General features: G+C 39.0%; 2 protein-coding genes across 3 annotated transcripts in view; one reads left to right on the top strand and one right to left on the bottom strand.

Moving 5' to 3' along the window:
* Positions 1-28: 28 nt before the first annotated feature.
* On the bottom strand, positions 29-3,349 carry LOC307145599 (amphoterin-induced protein 3). Its single transcript, XM_079848924.1, has one exon. It carries the CDS (start codon positions 2,753-2,755, stop codon positions 1,304-1,306), a length of 1,452 nt encoding a protein of 483 aa, XP_079705050.1. The 5' UTR covers positions 2,756-3,349; the 3' UTR covers positions 29-1,303.
* A 9,083-nt stretch (positions 3,350-12,432) lies between these two features.
* klhdc8b (kelch domain containing 8B) overlaps positions 12,433-24,185 on the top strand; it is a 139,242-nt gene continuing 127,489 nt past the window's right edge. For both annotated transcript variants that reach the window (XM_079848928.1, XM_079848927.1), the window contains exon 1: positions 12,433-12,677. The gene's annotated coding sequence lies outside the window, so the exon portion shown is untranslated. The remainder of the gene's footprint in view (positions 12,678-24,185) is intronic.

The following is a 24,185-nucleotide window of genomic DNA, read 5'->3' as shown; positions in this document are numbered from 1 at the left end:
ATCTCTCATTTAATATATTCATCTTTTAAAACAACTCTATAAACAAATTGTTTATAGAGTTACAAACTGTTTTTCTCTTGTTCCTCTGTATTGCACAGAAAAGGGGGACTTGATTTTAACCACATAAAATGAGATGAGTTTGGTGAGTCGGATAAATGTTTTGGCATTATAGGATGTACATGTTACAGACTTAAAGATAATGAGATCTAATGAGAAATGATTGAATACGATCACAGGCCTATTTTTGGGTTGATTTAGGGTTGAGGATTTAGATTACTGAATCTGGTAGCATTGCATTTGGCAGGGCTTTGTGAACTGCACAACAGTTGTCAAACAACCAGGGGACATGTGTCGTCGTATTACGTATGTGAAAGTGGGTTGCCGCAGATAATCTGATCTCATCTGGAAATGGACTGCATGGATTAACTCTGTACCTTGGTACCCTTTCATTTTCATATTTTGCTTTTAGTTTGCATACTGTGCATGGTGTGGGAGGGAAAATTCTGGCAGGGGTGTTAATCCTCTCCCATTGCACATCTCTGTAATGAAAGAGCAATTTGCTTAATGCAAAGTGCAGAAATGAATAATATCACACATAAACAGACATCACTACATTGCCTTCCCTGCTGCTTCTTCATTTATCTTGTTATTTGCTTTTCACAATTGCTAGGTGCAGGCTAGTAGAACATTTATTTTCGTATACATCATGTTTCCGCACCAAAATTCCTCGTTTTCTTGACATAAAATATTAGATGTATCTAATAGTAATGTCACAACTGAAGAGATTAAACCTTAGTCTTAAATAGATCTAAAGGTCTTCTGTTGAGGATTTAGATTACTGAAATGTCCTCTCTTTAAATCACTGTCTGCTTATAGTATAATATCTACAACATCTAGATGTTTTTGATCGGGACTTTATCTTTCTGAAAAACTATACATGAAGAACTTGTGGTCACTATCTTCCCATCTAAAGGAGATGTGTAACTGACTAAATCAGAGGAAGCTCTGAATGTTTTGATCTGTGCAAATTGCTCCATTACTGACAAGTGACTTTTGAGCTTTTTGGAGCAAATTCAATACATTTGCTCTTAGGGTCTCTAAATATATACATTTTGCCGCTTTGGATTTTCAGCAGCACAGTCCCATGCATTCATTTTTTTCATACTGTGAGACAGGAGACACCCTCTAAATCTGAGGATCAAAATTATTTATTAGGGAATAATGACAGATTAATTGGTGATACTTGTACCTATAATTCAAACAGGTTTAAGCAATCCTGTGGGATTTTGAAGTCACAAATGTGCTACTCTGAGTAATTTCTTTCACTGATAATGGTAATGTTTTCTGTGTCCCATTCAATTGCAGGCTGTTCAACAACAAATGCAGCTTTCAGATGGCCATTTTTCCCTGCCATGAGTGGCTCAAGGAACATTACGTGCCTGTCGGACTGAGACTTGCCCTTGAGTCGATCAGTTGAAGGATCTGCAAAGATAGAGGCCAGAGTGCAGCGGTCTTCCCCAAAGGTTGAGATGCCTGGAGAGGGGGGAGGAGGTTTGCAGCAACCACAGCGACATGGGGTTAAATACAGATACATCAATATCAGGACAAGGGTCACAACACACCCAAAAAGAGTGGTGTAGCCTGTGTTGAACGGCTCCTCTGAGGAGCGCTGGGCTACGACAGTTAGGTTCACTTCTCGTGATTCATTTATCATCCTCGTATTATCCACAGCAGTGCACTGGTAGACCCCCGAATCTATGGACTGGGCAGCAAGAATATCCAAGCTACCGTCTTGATTGAGACGTAGAGTTCCATTCTGGATCAGCTGAGAGATGTTCTCTTGATGAGGAATGATCCAGCTGTAGGACAGGTCTTCTCCGTTTAGAGTTCCAGTGCAGTCCAGTCTCACTTGTTCACCCTCATAAACAACTTTATCAGCCTTTGGGGATATCAGGGATATCATCTTCCCAATCGTACAGTTCTCAAAGAAGTGTGCAGATCGCAGAAAATTTATTGAGATTTGAGGTTCACCGTACTTCAGACACTTGTAGTCATCCTTGTAGTCTTTCACGCTTGCGTATCCCTTCTGCTCCCAGTGCCAAAACATGCGGTACACAGAGCAATCACACTCCAGACTGTTGTTATGCAGAAACAGGCCTTTTTGCACCGCAACAGGCAACAGCACAATGTCATCCATGGGCAAACGAAACAGACGGTTTGAGGAGAGGTCCAGCGTAACCAGGTTGGGGTGGCTATGCTTGCGAACTGAGAAGAACGGGAAGTCTGTGATCTGGTTGAGGCTAAAATAAACCTTTCTGAGACTACCGAGCCCCATTAGTGTGTTGCTCTCCACGCGGGAAAGACGGTTGTTGTACAGCAACAACACTTCCAAGGCCGGTAGGTTCTGGAAGTGATACTTTCCCACCATCTGCAATTTGTTGGAAGATAGGTCCAGGTATCTTAGACCGCTGACATTATGGAAAGCTCCAGGGCTGAGCAAGGAGATGCGGTTATGGGACATATGCAAAGTGTGCAGCCTTGGGAGCCCAAAGAAGCTGTCGGCTGCCAGCCATGTTAGTCTGTTATGACTGAGGTCCAAGACAGAAGTCGTGAAATGAAGCAGGTTGGGGAATCTATCCAGACCTAAAGAGCCACAGTTCAGTATGTCAGAGGTGCACAGGCAGCCCTGAGGACAACTAGCTCCTGAGATCCGAAACAAGAGCGAGATCAAAACCATATAATATGAAGAGATCATTCTTTTGGTTGCACGTTAAAAGGATTACATCAGGAACAGTGCTGGCACAGTTGGAGAAACACTCAACACAGGAAGCCCTCTGCTCTTAAATCCTAAAAAGGTCACTTTACATTTGTCATGTCCTCCAGTATTTCACAAGAGTAGATCATCAGAGCATAAGAGCAGATGGACAGTATCTGGGGCAAGGAATGCACTTAGAATAAAACAGTCTGTAAATATGATTTATAATTCAAATTTACGTATTCTATTAGCACAACATACACAGGAAAGCCTACCAGGAAAGTCACTTAGAACCTTCTTAGATCTGGTTCCTCTGTTCTTACTTTGATGTATCAATCCATATTTAGAAGTTCTTCAAACAGATTATCCTGATCTGAAAATATCCAGTAAGTCCAAAGCGTTTTCCAGCAAGTTTTGTATTTCCCTAAAACGAAACTCGCACCTTTCCCATGCAGTTCTCCTGAGGCTGAGCACCCTTGTTGTTTGCAGAGTGTTCTTTCATTGAGTGATGAGTCCACAGAGTGCAGCACTAATCTCTTCCCATCCTTCCCTCTGTTTCCTATTCAGAGCACCGCCTCATGTCTCTCCCTCTCATGCTGTGATTATTCCTGATACGACTTTCTCTTTTTATCTTTCTTTCTACTCTCTCACTCTGTCTCTTTCTCTCTCCAATTGTTTAACCCCTTGCTCATCACCCCCAATTTTGGCAAGTGCTGCATACATGAAATGCCCAAAATAAAAAGGTTACTGCTCATAAGTAATTCTGAATAGAAACATAACACACATACATTTAGAAAGCCAACCCTTGAGAGTTTATAGTTCAAGACTCAAAATTAACCAGACTGTTATTAATATTGAGATATATAAGCTCAAACATATTTTGAACTAAAATAATCTGGGATCACCAGTGATCCCTGTCAGGTAAGGGGTTAATTCCTTTAATCCCCTCTGGATTTGTCTTTTTCCGTTTCAAAATTTTTTTTTTTTTCATACAGACTATCTCTTAACAGGATTTCGGATGCTGTTTGTATCGTCTTATATTTCATGAAAATCATCAAAACATTTGGACTTGGATGAGAGAGAATTTGTTTGTATAGCATGAGGTACCAGTCAGCTTTGACTCCCCCTCATCTTCGCTGCCAGGCAGTGTTTGGCAGCTGTTGTCGGTTGTCTTGGTCATGGTGGTCCTGAGGGAGCTGACTGCTGTCACACTGAATTGGTCTTGGTTTGTTTGTGCTTCTCCAGAGGCCTTTGGCACAGTGTGTCTCCCACAGTTATCATCTTGTACATCTGAATGGTAGTATTGATATTTTATCTAAATGATTTGAATATCTAACTATTCTGGTTTCATTTGATTAGCTGAACATCTATCTATCTATCGGATCACTTTGATTGAGGTAAACCTTGTTACCTCTTTTGTAAATAATTACATAATGACATCGAAAAGATGGGTGCAAAATGAGGCCAATGTAATCATAATGTTTTGGAATATAATGGATCTTGGAGTCAAGGCAAGTTAATCATTTGCAGCATGTGACAAATCTAAAGCTGTGAAATGGAATTAGGATGTTTGTTTTTATAGATTGTCATTCTGTTAGGGTGGCATCTCTTCAGAAACACTGATGCATGGCATAGATAGCTGGCAGCAGTCACACTGACAGAAGCACAGAGTAGCAACTCCCACACACAAGACCAAACACTGATAAGTCTTACAGTATTCCAGAAAATGACTGGAAACAGCTTTACACAGTACATCTACTACTCTACACTCACATGATCTGGGCACACGAGATACTGAATGTGGGGGAACAGGGAGAAGATTTGAATTCAGTTGCAGCCTTATACATTGTCTTTGATAATAAACCATTTAAATTCCTCCTGTAGTAGTCAATAATTGTATCCCTTAAAACTCATCATTGATCACCAAAATGACATATTCAAACATTTTTTCCTGTAAAATAAAATTATTCATGCCTTAAAATATCCTGAATGCAACTTCACCCTTACTTCATTCAGTATATGCGGATCCATGAATATGCAAATTAACCCCGCCTCCACTCACTCACACCAGCTCAGAGATCCACTCAGTCAACTTACTGAGGTAAACTCTGCACATTGGTATCGCTCTTTACAAGGTCAGACACATAACCGTAATTAATAGGATTAACCTTTTGCTTGACAACGTTATCAAACAGCTTATAATGTGTTGCTAATGTTATACAAACCATGTTCCTGTTCACATCAGTCAGGCAGCTGCCTTCTAATATTCAGTAGGCCTAGTCTATCCTTACAAACGCTTTGAACAACTCAGTACGTGAGTGGAGAAAGGCATGTTCATCATAACATCGTAATATACATCATACACCTACTATATTGCTAAATCTATCCAATTTTTCATATCAACAGAAAAATATACCGGGATAACCTGTCTTCTCTTGAGACTCCACTGGTTCAATGTGGTCATAGTTAATGATATGCAAAAGCCCGCCCGCATGTTGACGTGATTGGTTACATGGTAGTTTGTGACTTAAAGCTGCAGTCTGTAGTTTTTCCTCTTTGTCACCATCTCTGTTCGAAATCTGCAATTGCAGTTATTCGCAGAATTATTAACTTTGCGTGGATTGTGCCTCGGCACTGCACAGCGTGGATGAATCCAATGTTTTGAGGAGAATGTGCGGCTGTCAGTCGCCGCGCCGTTGTGGATCCTGTCATTCAGAATCACAGATTCTACTTGTCACGATCCACACATACAGGAAAGGGAGAGAAACAGGTGGATCCAAAAACAGCAATTTTATTAGTAGGGCAATCCAATTCGTCGTCATTCATGCAGGGGTCAAAATCCCTATTAGCAGTCCAAAGATACAAAATAAACAAACAAGGAACAGAACAAGAACAGATGAGGAACAGACTTGCGAAGTGTCAGGCCATCCTTAAAAATATTTTGGTTTGCCGTAACAGCAAAAAAAAAAAAAAAAAAAGGTCGGTTGGTCGGTTTATATTTTTTTTTTCGAGATTCGATGTAAAAAAAAAAAGTACAATTTTGGTCAAATTTGCATATCGGGACTTCACTGACATATATATATATATACATTAAATAACAATTAGAAAACCTGTATAAACTGAACACCAAAGAATAATATTATAGCGGTAATATTATAGGCCTATTCATGTAACGGGAGCGCTGCCAACGCGCCTAAGCTGTCAGAACTGGGAAAAGTGATGATTATTAGTATGTCAAATATATCAAGGAGACATTTCAATTGTTTATTAATAAACAAGTGTTTTCTGTGTCAAAGATGAAGTTGACGATGCTGACGCGATCTTCGCAGTAGCCTATAGTGAACGCGCCAGAGAGAAATGCACATTTCATTACATAAGCAGAGAGCAGTCTGTTTTCTTTCGTTTTGAATTGTTTTGTTTAAACGTGTACATTTCATGCTTTTTTATATATAGGCCTATATACGTATATGTCTCAGGTCTGTGAGGCAAGTAGCTTATACGCTGAGTTTCGGTTCATTTAAGACTGAGACCAGCTCCAGTTCACGCGCCGGCGACTCCGTGTCCTGATTATATTGCCTTATTTAGCCTACCTCTTATTTATTAAATACAGGAAATTGGTTGATGAAACATTGATCAAAATTAAGATACAATTAATACAAAACGAAATTCACTTTAAAGACAGACTTTCTACAAAAACAAATTTAATGAAGTGGTTAAAATCATGTCTGCCCACTCCATTTGTCTTCCGATATTTTCGGGATCATCTTATCTTATTCATGCTATTCACTTTTCATATAATCAACATTAAATTTAATATATATATATTATTTTATTTAAACATGAATATGAAACTAAATCGTTTTTTAATGACTGCGGGCTACAACACAGGCCTATTAGACAGTAGCCTACAGAGAAATTTACTGTCGGAGCGTTGCCGGTGAGCATGTGGGGGGAGAGATACAATTTTCGATCAATCATCGAATTTTATTTTGCTTGATATGCCCATTCTTAATATTTGGTGTTTTAAATGCCTGTTTGAGATCTCTGTGAAGTTTTAATTGCCGCTTTCAGAGCGGTCACGTCCGTAACATTGTTTCTTCCTCATAAATGCGAACACGAAAAATAAAATAAAATGAATAGGCTATTATGTTCTGTGGAGAGCCGATCCCTCTTCATCCGGTGGGTAATAGCCTACTTTTGGTTTGCGCAGTGTAATTCATAGAATTAGCCTACTAAAACATATTTTTCGTGGATCTGAGTGTCGCGATTTCGCTTTCATTTTTGCATAGGCCTACAGCCTACACAGCCCTTATAGGCCTAATCATAGATGACGCCACGGGTTTTTATTTAAAAGAAAGAGCGTAGCCTATGTAGGCCTATTTATTCACAATAAAATATAATTAATATCATTTTATTGCATTTGTATTAGTTGTTTGAAGAGTAAAAAAAAAAAATCGGTCGGTCTTAACGCAAGTTTACAATCGGCAAGTCGGTCGGACTAAAAGGAAAAATAAATAAATAATTGGGTCGGACCTAAATTGACTGGGTCGGTCGGGTTACGGCAAACAAGAATATTTTTAAGGATGGCCTCAGTGACATACAACAAGGACTCCGTAACACACACTAAAACAGACAGGGTATAAATACACAGGTAAATGACAATACTAATGGGGAATTGGCTGAGTGTAATAATGAGTGACAAGGGACAGCTGAGTGCAATGAAGAGACAAGGATCGTGGGGAATGTAGTTTAAATGTGACATACACCGTGGGGATGGAGGACATCTAGTGGTGACCCAGGGAACACAACCCAGACACTGTGACACTACTTTTTGGAAGTATTTATTATTATTATTATTTTGGCTCCTGCGATGGGTAGGGGGGCGTCCCATCCCTGTGCGTTGAGCCGACCAGATGAACCAGTTGTTTCCAGTGCTGACGGTCTTGTGCCAGCTGCTCTGCATCCTCCATAGCAACTCCATGTTGTTGGAGGTCGCCCGCAAGGACGTCAAGCCATCGGGTGCGGGGTCTACCTCGTGGTCGTCTCCAGCCTGCAGCCTTCGGATCAAACTGGAGAATGGCTCTTGTCGGATGGTCAGGAGGATGGCGGAGGACATGGCCAAACCAGCGGGTGCGACGTTGCGCAGCCAGGCAGGATGCTCTGGGCTGGCATGTGCGGGCTCTAAGCACTTGATTGGAAACCCGCTGGGGCCACCTGATGTTCTCGATGGTTCTGAGAGCCCTGCTATCAAAGCCATCTAATCTTGCAGCCAGTGTCTTATTTAAGGGCCAAGTCTCCGAGCCATAAAGCAGGATGGAGAGTACTGCTGAGTTGTAAATCCGGATCTTCGTCTTGCGTGAGATGGTCTGGTGCCGCCAGAGTGGTTTCCAGAGAGACTGCAGGGCTGACGCAGCCAGGGCTCTTCTGCGGGTAATTTCTGGTTTTAGGTCCCCGTTGTCTGTCACTATGGATCCCAAATACACAAAGTTCTTGACAGGCTCTACAATGTTATTGCCAAGCCGCAGGGAAGGTGGATGCGGTCCATCACCGACATACATGAACTTGGTTTTCGTCCAGCTCACCTGCAGGCCAAGCTTCTCAGCCTCTTCACTGTATATGCCCAGAGCGTCTCTCAGCTGGCTGTAGGACGTGCTGAGCAGGATGGTGTCGTCAGCGTACTCCAAGTCAGTCAGGTGGTAACTGCCGAAGTTCACTCCGGGGACCCGCTCACAAACCCTGGACATCAGATGGTCAATGATGCAGTTGAAGAGATCAGGAGCAGCCACGCAGCCCTGGCGAACGCCACTGGAGATGGGAAACCAGTCTGAGTCTCTGCCGTTGATACGGACACAGCTCTGAGCGTTGCTATAAAGCAACTTGAACAGGGCAACGATCTTGGGTGGTGCTCCAAGGGCATGTTTTTGGAAGTATGACCAACATAAGAATTTTCACCGGAAAATGTCATCTGAACAAGTAAGTAACATCCACTTTTGATCTGACCAACTAAGGGGAAATTGCATTGCAGTAAATCGTGCTGATCTAACGATCGCTTATGTCTTACCTGTCCAGCAGAAAAAAAGTTGTCTCTGCGTCTGTTTTGAACTGCTTCAAAACACAGAGTTCATGCCACCTTTCAAAAGCGCTTCCGATATTTATCCTTGTTTTCGCATGGGCCCGGTTGCAGTCTGTTTTTTTCTGTAGCCACCTTTGCATTTTATAACGGGTGAATCTCCAGTTGTCACTGGTGATTGTTGTTTGAACCTTTCTGGATCCGCCATCAAATTGCTAAGTTTAATTATATCAAGTGCTGTGAGAAAAGGCTATAAATCTCCACCTCCAACATCCTCACACACAATACCCAGCAAACACAGAACGTTGGCACAACGTACCCAACCTTCTATCAACGTTTTAAAGGAACACTCCAGCGTTTTTTCATATTAAACTATGTTATTCCCTTAACTAAGACGAGTTGATACATATCTCTCTCGCCTCAGTGCGTGCACTCAATCGCTCTGGCGCGCGGCTACACTTTGATAGCACTTAGCTTAGCCCAGTTCATTCATTAGGGACCAAACAGAGTTGAAGTTAGAAGCGACCAAACACCTCCACGTTTTCCCTATTTAAATACAGTTACACAAGTAGTTACACGACCAAGTATGGTAACACAAAATAAAACATGGCGCTTTTCTAAGCGGGTAAAAAGGATAACTATAATGTCTGGCGGAATAGCACTTGGGACTCGGGAGCACTTCAACTCGGCGCAGTAAAAAGTCACGTTGGTTCTAATGACAGAAGTGAGAGGGAGAGGGGGAGAGGATTTTTCAGGCGTGACTTTTTACTGCGCCGAGTCGAAGTGCTCCCGAGTCCCAAGTGCTATTCCAGGACACATTATTTATGTGTACAGGTGTGACGTAATGACGCAAAGACATGCTCGAATTTCCCGCAGAAAAATCCACCAGTAGCCTACCACTGGAATTAAAAAGATTATTACAAGCTTACCATTTTGAATCGAGCTAAGACAAGCAGATAGTTTTGAACACTGGCTGGTTATGTACTTACTCAAAAATTTATTATGGATCATTTTTAACCCAAAAAAGCTTTAAGAAACACCAGCGATTTCAAACCGCATTTTTGAGACTGTTTTTAGATCACTGCGGTTCTAAAGAGAAAATACTCAGCAATGATGTTGACTTATGAATTTGCATATGGTTTGTCTTAAAGCATATAAAAACACCATATAGATATAAACAACATTAAAAAATTTCACCACAGGGGGACTTAAGTAAACTCTTATTATTCACTGACCTTTCGAATCGAAGTCGCTACACCAGTTTTGGGTGAAAACATTTCTAAAATTAAATCTCAATCACATCCGCAATTCCTACCATTTGGAAAGTCTGATGCTCGAACATTCTAGCAGGACGTCAGGGTGAGAGCGAATCAGGTTTGGTTTGGTTTGTTTGTTTTATTTTTTGGAAAGTGTAGCCTACTGTCGAGGTCTTTTTGTACCCTGTACCCAAAAGTGTTACAATGGTAATTTTCAAAACTAGGTTGTTCCAAAGTCATTAAATGTAATATAGTTTTATTATTTAATGTATTATAATTTCTTAGACGTTGCATCATCAAACAGGTTATTCATATAAACAAACAGTAGGTGGAAGCACTTGCATACTTAACAAATTGCATGATTTTAGTCCAGTGAATTTATGCTGAATTGGACACTTTAAATAAAAAAAAATTGTTGGCTAAAACAGTGGTTGAATTTTGCTTTTTCCATTTTTCATTTTTGTTTTGTAATGTTTTGTTCAGATAAAGCTACTGAATATAGTTATGTCCCTGCTCACATGATTAATAGCCTATATATGCTATAACACAATGTTATGAAATACAGATTTTTTTTAGGCAGTGTTGGTTTTTGCTTCTGATATCATGCCCTATTTAGTGTGACAAAATGCCTTTTTTTGTTTTCCCACCTCAGTTTGTTTCTTCTTTGTGTCTGAGATGTTTGTGTTGGCCTGTCGAGGAGTTTGACTCAAGCATTCATTTCCTCCTGCTGACCTCCTGTCTTCAGCAGTGAACTCACACAGAGACTCTGCAGAGGTGATCGATTGGAGACAACGGGCAGTAATTCCTCCTCTGGAGAATGTGCAAATGAGATCAATTGATCGAGTTCACCATGGAGGCAGTGAGGAGAGTCATAATTAGTTACACTGAATAGTGTGCTGTCTGTATGTTTGTTCATGTGGACCTCTGTCTTTGTTAGTGTGCAAGACTGCAGGTCTATTCATCACATTCAATATATTGTAACAACAAGACTTGTTATTGCTTGAGCAAACAATTAGAAGGGCAACAGAAATTATTCACTATATTAATCTGAAATGTCTTTTATCTCATGTATGGACCAAAAAACCTTATAGCAACCTGTTGTTTTTCTGTATTTGTTGCTTGGTTTTACCAATGCACGCTTCCATTTTAACTCATTACCCCAATATGTATTTTGCTCACTAATTGTCTTTTTGGTAGTCAGAAATTTTTCAATTACAGGCTAAATGAGGTGCTGTCGCATAATTAGCCCACATTTAAAGTGTAGTACAACTTGCTTTTAGGCCACAGCACAGAGTATCTTGCTTAATGACTCGAAAATAATGAGAAAAATATTTCGCTCCATTTCCATGGATACAGACCCATGACTGATTAATCTGCTTTGCCCTTAATTATGGCATGCTTCATTTGTGGTTCTATTGGATGTATACAGCTGATTATTTGTAAGAAATCTGTACTTTAAAAAGTAAGTAAACTGGTTGCCTTAAAATTTTGAGTTCATTGAAATTAAAACAGTTAAGACAATGGAGATTTGTTTAATCAACAGAAACTCAAAATATTAAGTTATCAGAACCCCATAAATGATCTAAGTTGATTTGACAAAAGAAAAAAGGTTGTGATAGCAAATCATGAATTTTTTGTTGTTGTTTTTCACAGTGCATACACACACACACACGCTTTTTTTTTTTTTTGATGGGCCATAATGGTGGCCTTTTTTAAATAATGGCCTTTTTGCAGTAACGACTTTACCGTATGTGGCTAAACAGAAACTTTTTCCAGAGAGATATTCACTGGAATTAATGGTGTGAGTCACAGTGTTGCTGATACACGACAATGTTACTGAATACCAAAAGGGGGCAGTAGTGTTACTAAATGACAGCTTGCACCGATGCACTTCATTAGTGAGGCTGTGTCACTCACTGCACCCCCATAACCCATGTCATTTGTTATAATAGTCGGAGCATGCGAGGCACAGGAGGGTTCGAGGGAGGATCGCAACAGGATCACCAATTCTTCATTTCGAAAGTCTACATCACGCATTCCAGTGGAAGCACGTGTTTCTTTCTTTTCTTCTGTATGACGAGAACAAAGATTTTAACTGACATTGTGACGATTAGGGAAATGCACTGAATCAACAAATCAGATATCAATGATTATTATTTTAGTAACAAGCAATTTTCTGTCATTGCAAATAATAACAGAATAAGATTATGTAAAGCGAGCAATTTCTTGTCTTGAGCAGTCTGCCAATTGAAGACTTTGAAGTTAAATTAAAAGGCTGTAAGATAAATCTAGGCTATACTTGTTAGTTGTGATCACAAACTGTTCACTTTAGTTCTCTGTCAAGTGTCAAATAAGTAACTAGGGGAAGCATACATCCAGGATGCAGACCGCGCGTGTGAGCATTCAGGGGAGGGCGAAGTAACTGATGCTGAGCCAATGGAGATACTCGTGCGAGACGCATCTGTCCGAAACCCAAACTAACCGCTGGCATAACGCTATGTCTCCGGTATGAGATGAAAATCTGATTGAAGTTTGAAGAAGCTCACTCTTATTCACTGACTTTTGGAGATTCGCACGGGCAGGACAAAACAAAAAGGTAATACTACGCACGAGAAGATTATTGTTGAAAGTTTTGTCGTGTTATTTTGCATAGCCTATAGCCTACTCGAGGCACTGTTTGTGCCTGCTTTTGAGAAGATCCACCTATAGCATAATCTGTATTTCGATATTAAGATTTAAACGATTATAAATTAAATTATAATTTCGTTAAAATATTTTACCGTCGTATGAAAAGCGTAGCCTATCAAATGGATAGAAGCCTCACAGTCGTGTGTTAGGAACGCTGATGCTTTTAAAATTTTGGTTGCCACGAAACCTTTACGATTTAATCTTGATTTCAGGATGTTTTGGTTGATGTAGAATGTAGGCTACTGTTTTTTTTATATACAGGCATATTTTTTTGAGTTCACGACTGGGAAAGGCGGTCTGTGCAGTGTGTCTTCAGTGTGTTTTCACGGGTTTTGGAGATGCTGTTCCGCATTAGGTCAGCACTGCACAACCCCCAACTGCTATGAGGCTGAACTGCTATGGCTCTCAATGATTTGTTTAAAAAAATGGCCTATTATGGAGAATGTTGTTTAGTGAGAGGCATCTAACTTTATTATTCGCTTGATTAAACAAATCCAATATCAACAAGAGCTTTTATTGTCACAGTACACAGTAGCCTATCTCGCTTAATTTAATCACCTGTTGCATGGCTGTTCTCTTTCATCTAAAACGGCATACATTTCTGATGAATGTTTTTACAAAGCCTTAACAAGCTAACAGTAATGAAATCCGCAGTTGTGCTCTTCATCATTTTATGCTCATAGTTTGTGTGTAACTTGTCTTCAATGTCATTTCCACTGCCTTCACCTGAACAAAGTGTTTTTTTAGGTCAACATTAGTTTATTTAGTCGAGCAGACGCTTTAAAGAGATAGTTCGTCTAAAAATTAATGAAAAAATCTGTTATTTACTTACCCATATATCCAAACCTGTTTGTTCTGTGGGGAACATAAGATATTTTGAGATATGTTTGTCCATACACTAGAAGTCAATGGTATCCAAAATTGCCTGGTTACCAACATTCTTCAAAATATCCTCTTTTGAATTCCGCAGAAGAAAGAAAGTCATACAGGTTTGAAACGACATGAGCGTGAGTAAATGATAACAGAATTTTTTTTTGGTGAACTAACACTTTAAGTGTCTTATCAATGAGAAAAATACTACAGGAGTCAACATTATTAGCAGTCATTTCAAAAGTCATAGATTTAATGAAGGTTTAGGGTCTGGAGACATGTCATTTGCTTTAAAGTCAACATGAATTGGTATTCGCGGCCAGAAAGTGAAACAGAATTTTGAATGAGACAAAAATAGGGTGGTACTTTTTCATATCAGAATGAATGCAAAAACAGTGGCTAAATAGCTATTTGGCTATTGGTTAATACAATGAATGGGCTACCTGATGTCCTTTCAGAGAGTTTTTACATTTTGATTAAAGATTACGAGAACAAAAAAATTTTGTCTTTTGGAATAACATGCACTGATAAATTGTTCACAATGCAACCATGAACATGTATTAAAAAAGTAAATCCAAATTTGACTGAGATGAGTGAGAATAGACAATTGTCTTTGAGAATCGAGCTGTTTGTGGGGATGTGCCTTATACTCGCCTTGTAAACTACTGCTTTAAGCAAGTATAGGCTATGCCGCCTCAGCCTGGGTCTGCTACTGACTGCAGGGGTGTTCAATCCTGCTCCTGGAGGGCCACTGTCCTGCAGAGATTAGCTCTAACACCAATTAAACACACCTGAACCAGCTAATCAAGGGCTGTGTCCGAAAACTGATAAATGCTTCCTTCGTTTTTATATGATATGTTAAATATGTTTTTGACCAACGTTTTCCACTTTTGATGTCATTTCTTGCGAGAAATTACTATTGTAGTAAAAAAATTTTTTTTACTATTGTAGTGATTAAATAGCTTAGTTTTCACCAAAGCTCTCTCTATTTTGCTGTAGATCATTAAACCGTTACGCTGCCGCAGAAGTCTGTCCGAAATCAGTTTCGTGAGGAACCTTCATGTGCAAATGCTGCCTGTAAAGTCATTGCCTGATAGGGCACCATGGCAAGTCAGCTGCCTAAGTTTTCGGACGCAGCCAGTCTTACTTAGCCTAGAAATCTAGATGCACCCTAGCGGCAGCAAAATGTATTTTGCAGCCAGGGTAGTCTAGCAACTCTCCATTGACTTTCGAGCTGCAAAAACCTAAATTGGGTCAGGCCAATCACATCGTGTATAGAGTAGGCGGGGCGGGCTCAACATAATGACGACAGAGTTGCGACGGTTCCCTGCTACTTGAAAACAAAGAATGGCTGCTGCTGCTGGCGAACAGTCTTTCGAATCGGCTTTGGCTGCGACTCTGGAGGACTTGGAGTTAAGTTTTTCTTTGAGAAAAGAGCAAAGAACGGCACTTAAGTCATTCTTAAAAAAAGGAAGATGTGTTCGTAGTTTTGCCGGCCAGATATGGCAAAAGTTAAATCTATCAACTAGCTTCGCTGTTGGGTAAACGCTCTGGTTGGTTGAAGCGCTGTCCTATTGCTTGCAGAGGGAATTTGAAAGACAGCCGTTTATCCCGCCCCTCGGATTGAGCCGTGTCTATGGTAAGTTGCCAGACCTAACATCTTGATGTAGGTCTGGCTTGCCAGGCTAAGTCTTACTAGGCATACTAGAAACAAAGCCACTTGAAGGCAAGCCTGCAACCTTAGCTGAAAAAAGCGTAATGCCTGCTAACACTGCGGTATGCAGAGAAGGTGACAAGAAGCCGTTTATTTTATTTTTAATGGATGTCAATGTGAGGAAATAGCTCATCAATGAATAGCTTGTTAATGAATCGACAGCCCATCGGCTAATCTTCAACATGTTTGCTCTCAAACATTCCTTTTGGACTGATCTATTTCTAGAGTTTACACCCCCCAAAAATGCTGTTTAAGCAGGCCAGCAGTTGGCGATTTCACTTTGTCAATAAACACCCCACAAAAACATAATACGCATGCATGAACCTATAATACGCATGTGCATGATGTTACCGTTTTCACGAATTAATGTTTTTATTGTTTACATGGAGATGGTCAAGGCATCGTTTTCAAAACCTTGCGTTTTCAGGCCCCCAAAACACTGTTGTCGTGTAAATGAATGGCCAAAACGCGCAAAAAGTTTTCAGCTTTTAGTTGAAAATGGTGTTGTGTAAGCATACCCTTATAAGAGAAATCACTGACAATTGCACTTCTCATTAATTTCTATATATCCACAAACAGTGACTGACTATCGTACAACTTTGAACAAAATTGAATGACGTCAAGGCCACTGGTAGAGCCACTGACCCTCTTATCTCCCAATAATAAGACCATCTCTGCTAGAAACATCCAGACAGTTGAATTGAGGCAAGTTGGAGCAAAACTCTGCAGGACAGTGGCCCTCCAGGGCTGAATTTGGATATCCCTGGACTAGAGGAACAGTTAAAACTTGTAACAAGTGTAACAAACTTTAAAGCGTTACAACCACTAAGGGGAGGATTTAGAATGAAATGACCTAAATAGAAATATGCTAAGATACTATGTTTTTTTAAGTGTACCTAAAAACTTCTATTAATTTCTAAATGTCAAACTTTTTAGTTTGACCACTTAGTTCTATTTGATTGTTAAGGTGATGTTTTAAATGCATTGCTGCTCTTCTGTTTAATGATTTCGTCTCGTGCTTATCCCTGGAGGCGGTAATTACTGCCTTGCATGCAGACGTGATAACCTTCGCCTGCTTGGCGATCATTTGCATAATCATTAGAAAAATTAACGTGCACTTTTTTCCATTTGCACCACAGGCTGATATGCAAGTGGCTGCTTTATCATCTGGTAATTAATGAGAAGTGTAATGAGTTGTGTGTGCTCCCAATAAACACCGTCTTTTATGGCTCTCTGTAGTTTTTGGATTTAAGGGATGTGCCTCTTCGCCCCCCATTCAATTTGACCTGACACCAATTCTACTAAATAACACAAAGTCCCCAGAAACAGGACTGGTAAACCCTTTAACTCAGGCACCATGAAGAGAGATACTTAAGGGCTGATTCACAGAAAGTCATATCTAGAAACTGCAGCCTGTGCAACAATCGTTTAAAGAAAAGAATGAAAGCAAACATGACTGAATGCAAATTAGCAAAGCGCAATCAGTCCTCAAAGCGCCATCAGTTTACAGTGTAATTGTTTAATGGATGTCAATCCATGTCCGAGCTCTGGGCAATTAACTGCCTAATCCAGTCATTTCATTGAGCAGGTTGGGTGAAGGGGGGCTTCGTCCTTCACAGTCTCCATTATTTCAGACCCTCACTGTGCTGTCAAACATCTAAGGTGACGCCCCAAACAGAGATATTATAACGGTGTATTAAGGCAAAATCCACTTGTTTGAATCAAAGTGCAAATGTAAAAAGAGAAAATTATTGTGCATTGATTTCCAATTATATTCACCTTGGTCTTTCCCTCTATTTGCTTGAAGGTTAGTCTCAGATCTCCTCAAATACATAACCCAGGGAACTATGTAGATGCCTAACAATGGCCTGTTGGGATTCCATTCTAATTTGACATGTAGGGCCTGACTTCCTGTGGAGTGCTTTTCCAACAGAGAAATGATACGGTCACAGGAGATGGATGGCCTCTCAATACACTCACTTAGCCAGCGACCACTGGTTCCCCTTCACAGCCCCTACACCCTACTGAGTTTACAACGTTAATTATAAACTTGTTAATAGCTATCTAGAGAACATGCTCACATTAATATGCTTTGAATTTCACACCACCCACTCGCACACCAACACACCTGCACACACAGACTGTTTGGCAAAAGGTTGGTTTTCTGGAAACACTGACTTTCATATGCATGCAGAGAGATGAAATGGCCATAGTATCTATACACTCTAAAATAGCATATATAAATTTGTTTGAACAAGATCAGTATATAACAATGCGTTTCAGGTCATGCAGACCAATATTTTGTTGTTGGCAACTTCTTATTTGTTGGTGAATAGTTAACTGCAAAGATGAGATGTGCAGTACAGCTGTACTTGTGCTTTATCGCATGAATAGGTAGGTTCAGTTTTAGGCGATATAGCCTAGGTGACCATGGGTGCCATTTCTTGTATGGTGTCACTTAAATCGATTTATGCATTTACAAAATGAGTCCGAGAAACCTTTAAAATCACCATGAAATTAAAATGGACAGTTCTTATTTTTTTATGGAATATTGCAGTACTTATAAATTATATCGTAATTTTTTTTCCATTCATGTGCCCTCGTAATCTTTAACCAAAATAACTTTCACTCCCACTTGCAACAATGGAGTGCTGCAAGGATGAAGTCAAAACCCAGAAAACCCTCGAGATTTTCCTATGGGTTTTATAATGTGTTTTTTTTTCTTTTTAATTTACGAGTAAAATAAAGCCTGTGGTAAACATAACTTAACGATACTTTGACGTTTTGTTCAAATTACACACAATCACACCCCAAACTGTCTTATAGAGTTTAAAAAAAATAAACATAACTGCTTCAAAATTAGTGTTTTCGGTATGGATGCGTGTAATTTACGTTGTAAAAGAAAAGTAAAAGAAAAAGAAGTAGTGCAAAATGTAGCGCTGATGTGCTCGTTAGACTTCGAAGAGTTTTGAGTTCTGGCTTGTGGACCTTTCCCGATCCCATCCCCACTCTCTCTCTCCCACCTCACTTCCTGTATAGCTACTGTCCTATCCTAATAAAATGCCAAAAATAAATCTTTAAAAAAAAAAAAAAATTTAATAATAATAATAATTTTTTATACACTAAATTATATATACATACACACTTATGGTATATTGCTTGTATGTTTCGAAGACACTCGTAATGAATTTGTAATGTTCTTGTAACACAAATAAAGTACACTTTAATATCACTAATCAAGCATGTAATTAGTCCCTACACAGGCATACTTAAAGTATACTAAGTATACTTGAAGTTAGTCCGATTTAGTACAAAAAAGTACACTAAATACACTTAAAGTTATGCTTTACTAGCCTACAATTTAATTACAACTAAAACAAAATTAGTGATTTCAAAATAGCACACTTCAAGTTAACTAATCATCAACACACTTGAAGTATACTGATAATTAGTATGGCTGCAAGTATAAACACTTAGCTTATTTTTTTTTTCACCAGGGACGTCCCACTCCCTAGAGCTCATATTTACAACTTGTAAATTAAGCTGGGAATTTTCAAAGAGCTCCTACTTGTACCATGTGACCCAGTAGAACGTCACGCGTTGTCATCTCGAAATTACGGGACGACCAGTCGGACCAGAGCCGTTGAAAAACACAAAAAAAATCACCTTATCACTTGCGAACTGAGAGAACTCACAATTTCCCTCACAATATTTCAGCAAGCATGTCGTCTATCTAGTATTTTCTGTCCTTTGCTTAGAACCAATACTAGCGATGTCCGATTTGTGAGTGAATCACTATTGTTTGTTTCGGTTCTTTTCCGTGAATTTAGCGAATGGTTCCGTTTGAATACGGTTACAGCTCGCGCATTCGTTTAGAACGGGTTTCAATCACCTATAAATCACGCGGCACTTTAGAATTCAGAGAACAAAAAGAACCCTGGACGAATGGATATTTACAACTACAAACAACTAAAACAATCAGCAAAAGCGTCCTATCGTTTGCCAGCCATGAAGACGCGGCCTTCAATCACTTCATTATCTGCACGTGCGTCACGTGAACGACTGCAGGTAAAATATTTTCGGACAAAAAGAGTATCAAAAACACTAGCTATAATAGTTAATACCACGTCACAGAAGTACCATATTTTTTTACTGTTTCTTATTTTTACTGTAGGTATTTATTTGTCTGAGGCATTTTGATAGTAATTTAACTTAGTCATAGTGAATATATCTTATTTTAAAAGGTTGGTCTTTGTACAAGTTTAGCTAATAAGGAATGTCTTTGTGTTTTTTTTTTTCTGAATGTGTGCGCTTTATGTTGTAGCTATAACTTTAAGTGTTAAAGTTGGAACATGGCTTATGTTTTTCCCCCCTCTTTATGGGTAACGTTATGCATGTTTAGTCAGCATGCAGTTTAAATATCTTCCCAGCATTGCTGTTGATGGCGATTTGATTAGGAAGTAAACCTTTTATTTTAGCTGTTCAATTATTGTTTTATTTATACAATACGGTCCCATTTATTAACGTTAGTTAATGCATTTCCTAACAATGCACGATACATTTGTTACATTAGGCTGTTTATTAATGCTAGTAAAAATACAACTGTTCCATTATTAGTTCATGTAAGCTGAGATTTGTTAAATAATAGTTAACTAATGTTAAAATGGAATCTCACTGTAAAGTGTTACCTTTATTTTATTTAGGCACTAAATAATTATGCGACAGGTCTCTGCTTATAAAGAGTAATGCAAGTCCCTCAGATTAACATAAAGATAATGGAATGAGGATGTGTGTGTGTGTGTGTGTGAGCAAGAGAGGAAGATGAGGAATGAGGAGATGAGCTGTTGTACAGAAAAGCAGGCTTTATTTGTGTCTCAAGTGGTCCTGATCATTTCACTGGACTGCAGATTAATACAGTGGTAATCCTTTTCTGCTTGCTTGCCTTTCTCATGAAAAATGTTTCTCTTAACTTTGGCAAATTTTTAAGAGCTAAATTGTACACGCTCCCCTCTGTTTCTGTCTTTGTTAGCTTCTAAATTGTTCACTCAAACATTGGCATTTGTTGAAGAAGCAACTAATCTATACTTAAATCTGGCATTGTGTACAGCAAATATTGTTGGCTCTCATGATAAATTGTTTGTGATGTTTCTCATTTGTAAGCCTCTTTGCATAAAAGCATCTGCTAAATGAATAAATGTAGTCAGTCAGGAGTTGGCATAATTATAATTATTTATTTATTTATTTTTAACGAAAAGATAAGACAAGTTAAGAGATCCTATTTGATTCCACTGGTAGTTCTGTCTGAGGAGCTGTGTTTCTATTCTCCACCATCTAACACCACTGTGGTATCAGTATTTGAAGTACACGAAGAACAGCGATGCTAACTCTAGCTAGAGGCCTAATGCATGGACCTCGAAAAATTGGCTCCTTTACAATTCCTGAAGTGATTTTGAATTGAATTAGCTACACTCCACAAGATGCTGAAATGGAATGACACGAAGAACTCACTGAGTTCACAAAGCATATGACATCATTAGTCCAGTGGTTTTCAAACATCCTGGAGCACCCCCAGCACTATAAGATGAGGGAGACATAAGCTGTGTTCAAAATCGCCGTCTATACCCTCATTCACTATTCCCTATGTTACTCCACTAATATAGGCCACTTGAAGGAGTGAATGAAAACGAGTGAGTGAATTCGAAAACCGAGTGTGCCGGAAGGGCTGCTGCTTTTGCAGTTTGTGCTTGCTGTTTAATCATCATTTGAAACTTCGCAAACTGGCAGCTGCAGTCGTAATACAAAGACTTATCTTGAACTCTGTCATGGAAACTAGCATGTATAAATCTTAATTAAATAATTTAATAATCAATTTAAAAGGAATTTATACCTGTATGATATTACGTTGTAGCCAGTGGTGGAAATGGAGGATTCAGCTGCAGGCGCCATGTTCTGGCGAGACACTGGAATTCATTAGGTGTGGGACTCTCACAGTGCATTATGGTTATTCTTTAGCCGTTGAGAGTACATCAGTTGTACTATAGACATAGATTCCATATTAGCGGCCTTTCCAATGGGCCGCTATACAAAAGCCGTCCGCCATATTGGAATGGTCAATGCTGGTCAGTGACTGTCTGCAATTTTGAATATATATATACACTCACCTAAAGGATTATTAGGAACACCTGTTCAATTTCTCATTAATGCAATTATCTAATCAACCAATCACATGGCAGTTGCTTCAATGCATTTAGGGGTGTGGTCCTGGTCAAGACAATCTCCTGAACTCCAAACTGAATGTCAGAATGGGAAAGAAAGGTGATTTAAGCAATTTTGAGCGTGGCATGGTTGTTGGTGCCAGACGGGCCGGTCTGAGTATTTCACAATCTGCACAGTTACTGGGATTTTCACGCACAACCATTTCTAGGGTTTACAAAGAATGGTGTGAAAAGGGAAAAACTAGGGCTGGGCGATATGGAGCAAAAAATATATCTCGATATATTTTGCTATATCTCGATATACGATATATATCTCGATATCTTTACAGGAAAATGAACCCCCCAAAAACTACTGCAAAAACAAATATGCCAAATACCACAAAGTCTTTTTTATTGAAGTGCAAAGAGGTAGGCAGTTCACATAGGAACAAGTGCTTCTGCAACATTTTTAAATAAGATATTTTTTTTATTCTTTTTTTTTTATAATTAAAACTAACATCATCAAGTATGATATTTTTTTACTTTGAGCAATTCTGGAGCTATAATTGACTCTAGGAGCATATAAAACAAAACAGCTCCTTGGAAATTTTTTTATGTAATATTGTAGTAGTTATAAATAAAGGTTTATTTTAGTTCAGATTAACATTTGAGGCAATTGTATTAATGTCAAAATAAAACCGACGTAATGTTACTTGAAGGCATTATAGCCTACTATTCCTGCCAAACCTCCATGGTTGCAGTAAGTGTTACTACAGTAAATCCATGGTGAATGTTGCTGATCTGTGGACACTATAGTTCATTCATGGCACAATGTTTCTCCTGGTTTCCACGTCAGCGCTGTTTGATCTGTTAATAACGGAGAAATGTGAATGTTTCTCACTAGATCTAGCAGCGATGTTATTACTTCTGTGGCGAATTCAAATGCTTTCTTTACTGGATCTCTTATTAGCGCCGTGTAGTAACAGTGTCGCATGATCACGATTGGCTCGTGCTGCTTTGGTCCAAACTGATAAACGGTCCTTCAACCACACAATAACGAGCAGTTTCGTTCCGCTTGCATTACGTTTGCCATTTGATGTTGGGCAATGTTGTGGTCGCGCCGGCGTCTCTTACATTATGAGCGCGCTTGCCACGAGCAACGCGCCTACATTTGAAATAACGACATTTTTATAAATATAAACAATATATCGATATTAGGGCTGAAACGATTAGTCGACATTATCGACAACGTCGACAATAAAAAATTGTCGACAAATATCTTTGTTGTCGAGTAGTCGTTTGATCTCACGTGACCTAATGTAAGGGCCTGCAATATCGCGATTTGACCGCTACGGCGCTGTAGCGCTAGAGTGTAATGCAGCCGTTACAAATGCTATTGCGGTAGAAGAAAACACAGCGCGAATTATGACGGAGTGCAACCAAAACCTGAACTAGCAAGGTGTGTGAAAGTTTCACAAAACTTCAAACCAAGAATGCTGTCATGTGCAATACATGCAAGGCGGAACTTGCTTTTCACGGGAGCACAACATGCATGTTAAAGCACTTAAAGAGGAAACACCCCGGCACAAGACGAGCCAGTGAGAGGTGAATGTTCTCCAGCTGGAGCTAAATAACTAGCAGTAAATCTCTTTATTAGAGAATGCAATACTACTAATAATAGCAATAATATTAACAATAATAATATAATTACAGTAATGTGATGATTTATTTTTGCATAGAATAAAGCTTGATCGAGCTTAGTAGTCAGGGCTGTTTTTATTATTAGGTATTACAGTCTTATCACTTGCCTGTATTTTGTTCCATATTCATGAAGACTTACAAAATGAGATGTTATGAAGAATATCATGTCAGTTAATTTTTTATACTGTAAATTAAAAGGTGAATGAGAATGTCTCTGTCAGCTCAATTGTCATGTCAATTTTTTCATTTTATTTTATTCTTATAATAATTGTTTGCAGTTTAAGTTTGTCTGTAATGCAGCTGATTATTTTTTTGTTTATTTTTTTCTATTGAAAGAGAACAGAATATTTAACCAATGCTTAGAGCATTTGTGTGTGATTTGAGTTGGACAGAAATCTGAAAACTTAAAGAGAATGACCTGTTTAGTTGACTCAAAGATCATTAAAAAAAACATTTCAAAAGCTGAAGTGATTTTCTTTTTATATATATTATAGTTAGAATATGTATAACTCAGTGTTTTAACTAATTGAAAAAGCTGAATAATCGTTCCAATCTTACTGATTAGTCGGCAAAATAATCGATGATTAGTCGATTAATCGTTCTAAAAATCGTTAGATTAATCGATTATCAAAATAATCGTTTGTTGCAGCCCTAATCGATATATACGATATGTCAAAATCCATATCGTGTTTAAAAAATATCTCGATATATTTTAAATATCGAGATATCGCCCACCCCTAGGAAAAACATCCAGTATGCGGCAGTCCTGTGGGCGAAAATGCCTTGTTGATGCTAGAGGTCAGAGGAGAATGGGCCGACTGATTCAAGCTGATAGAAGAGCAACTTTGACTGAAATAACCACTCGTTACAACCGAGGTATGCAGCAAAGCATTTGTGAAGCCACAACACGCACAACCTTGAGGCGGATGGGCTACAA

Source organism: Squalius cephalus, assembly GCF_949319135.1.
Source record: "Squalius cephalus genome assembly, chromosome: 18".
NCBI lineage: Eukaryota > Metazoa > Chordata > Actinopteri > Cypriniformes > Leuciscidae > Squalius > Squalius cephalus.
The sequence above is the reverse complement of the archived record's forward strand: the minus strand, read 5'-3'. Positions and strand labels throughout refer to the sequence as shown.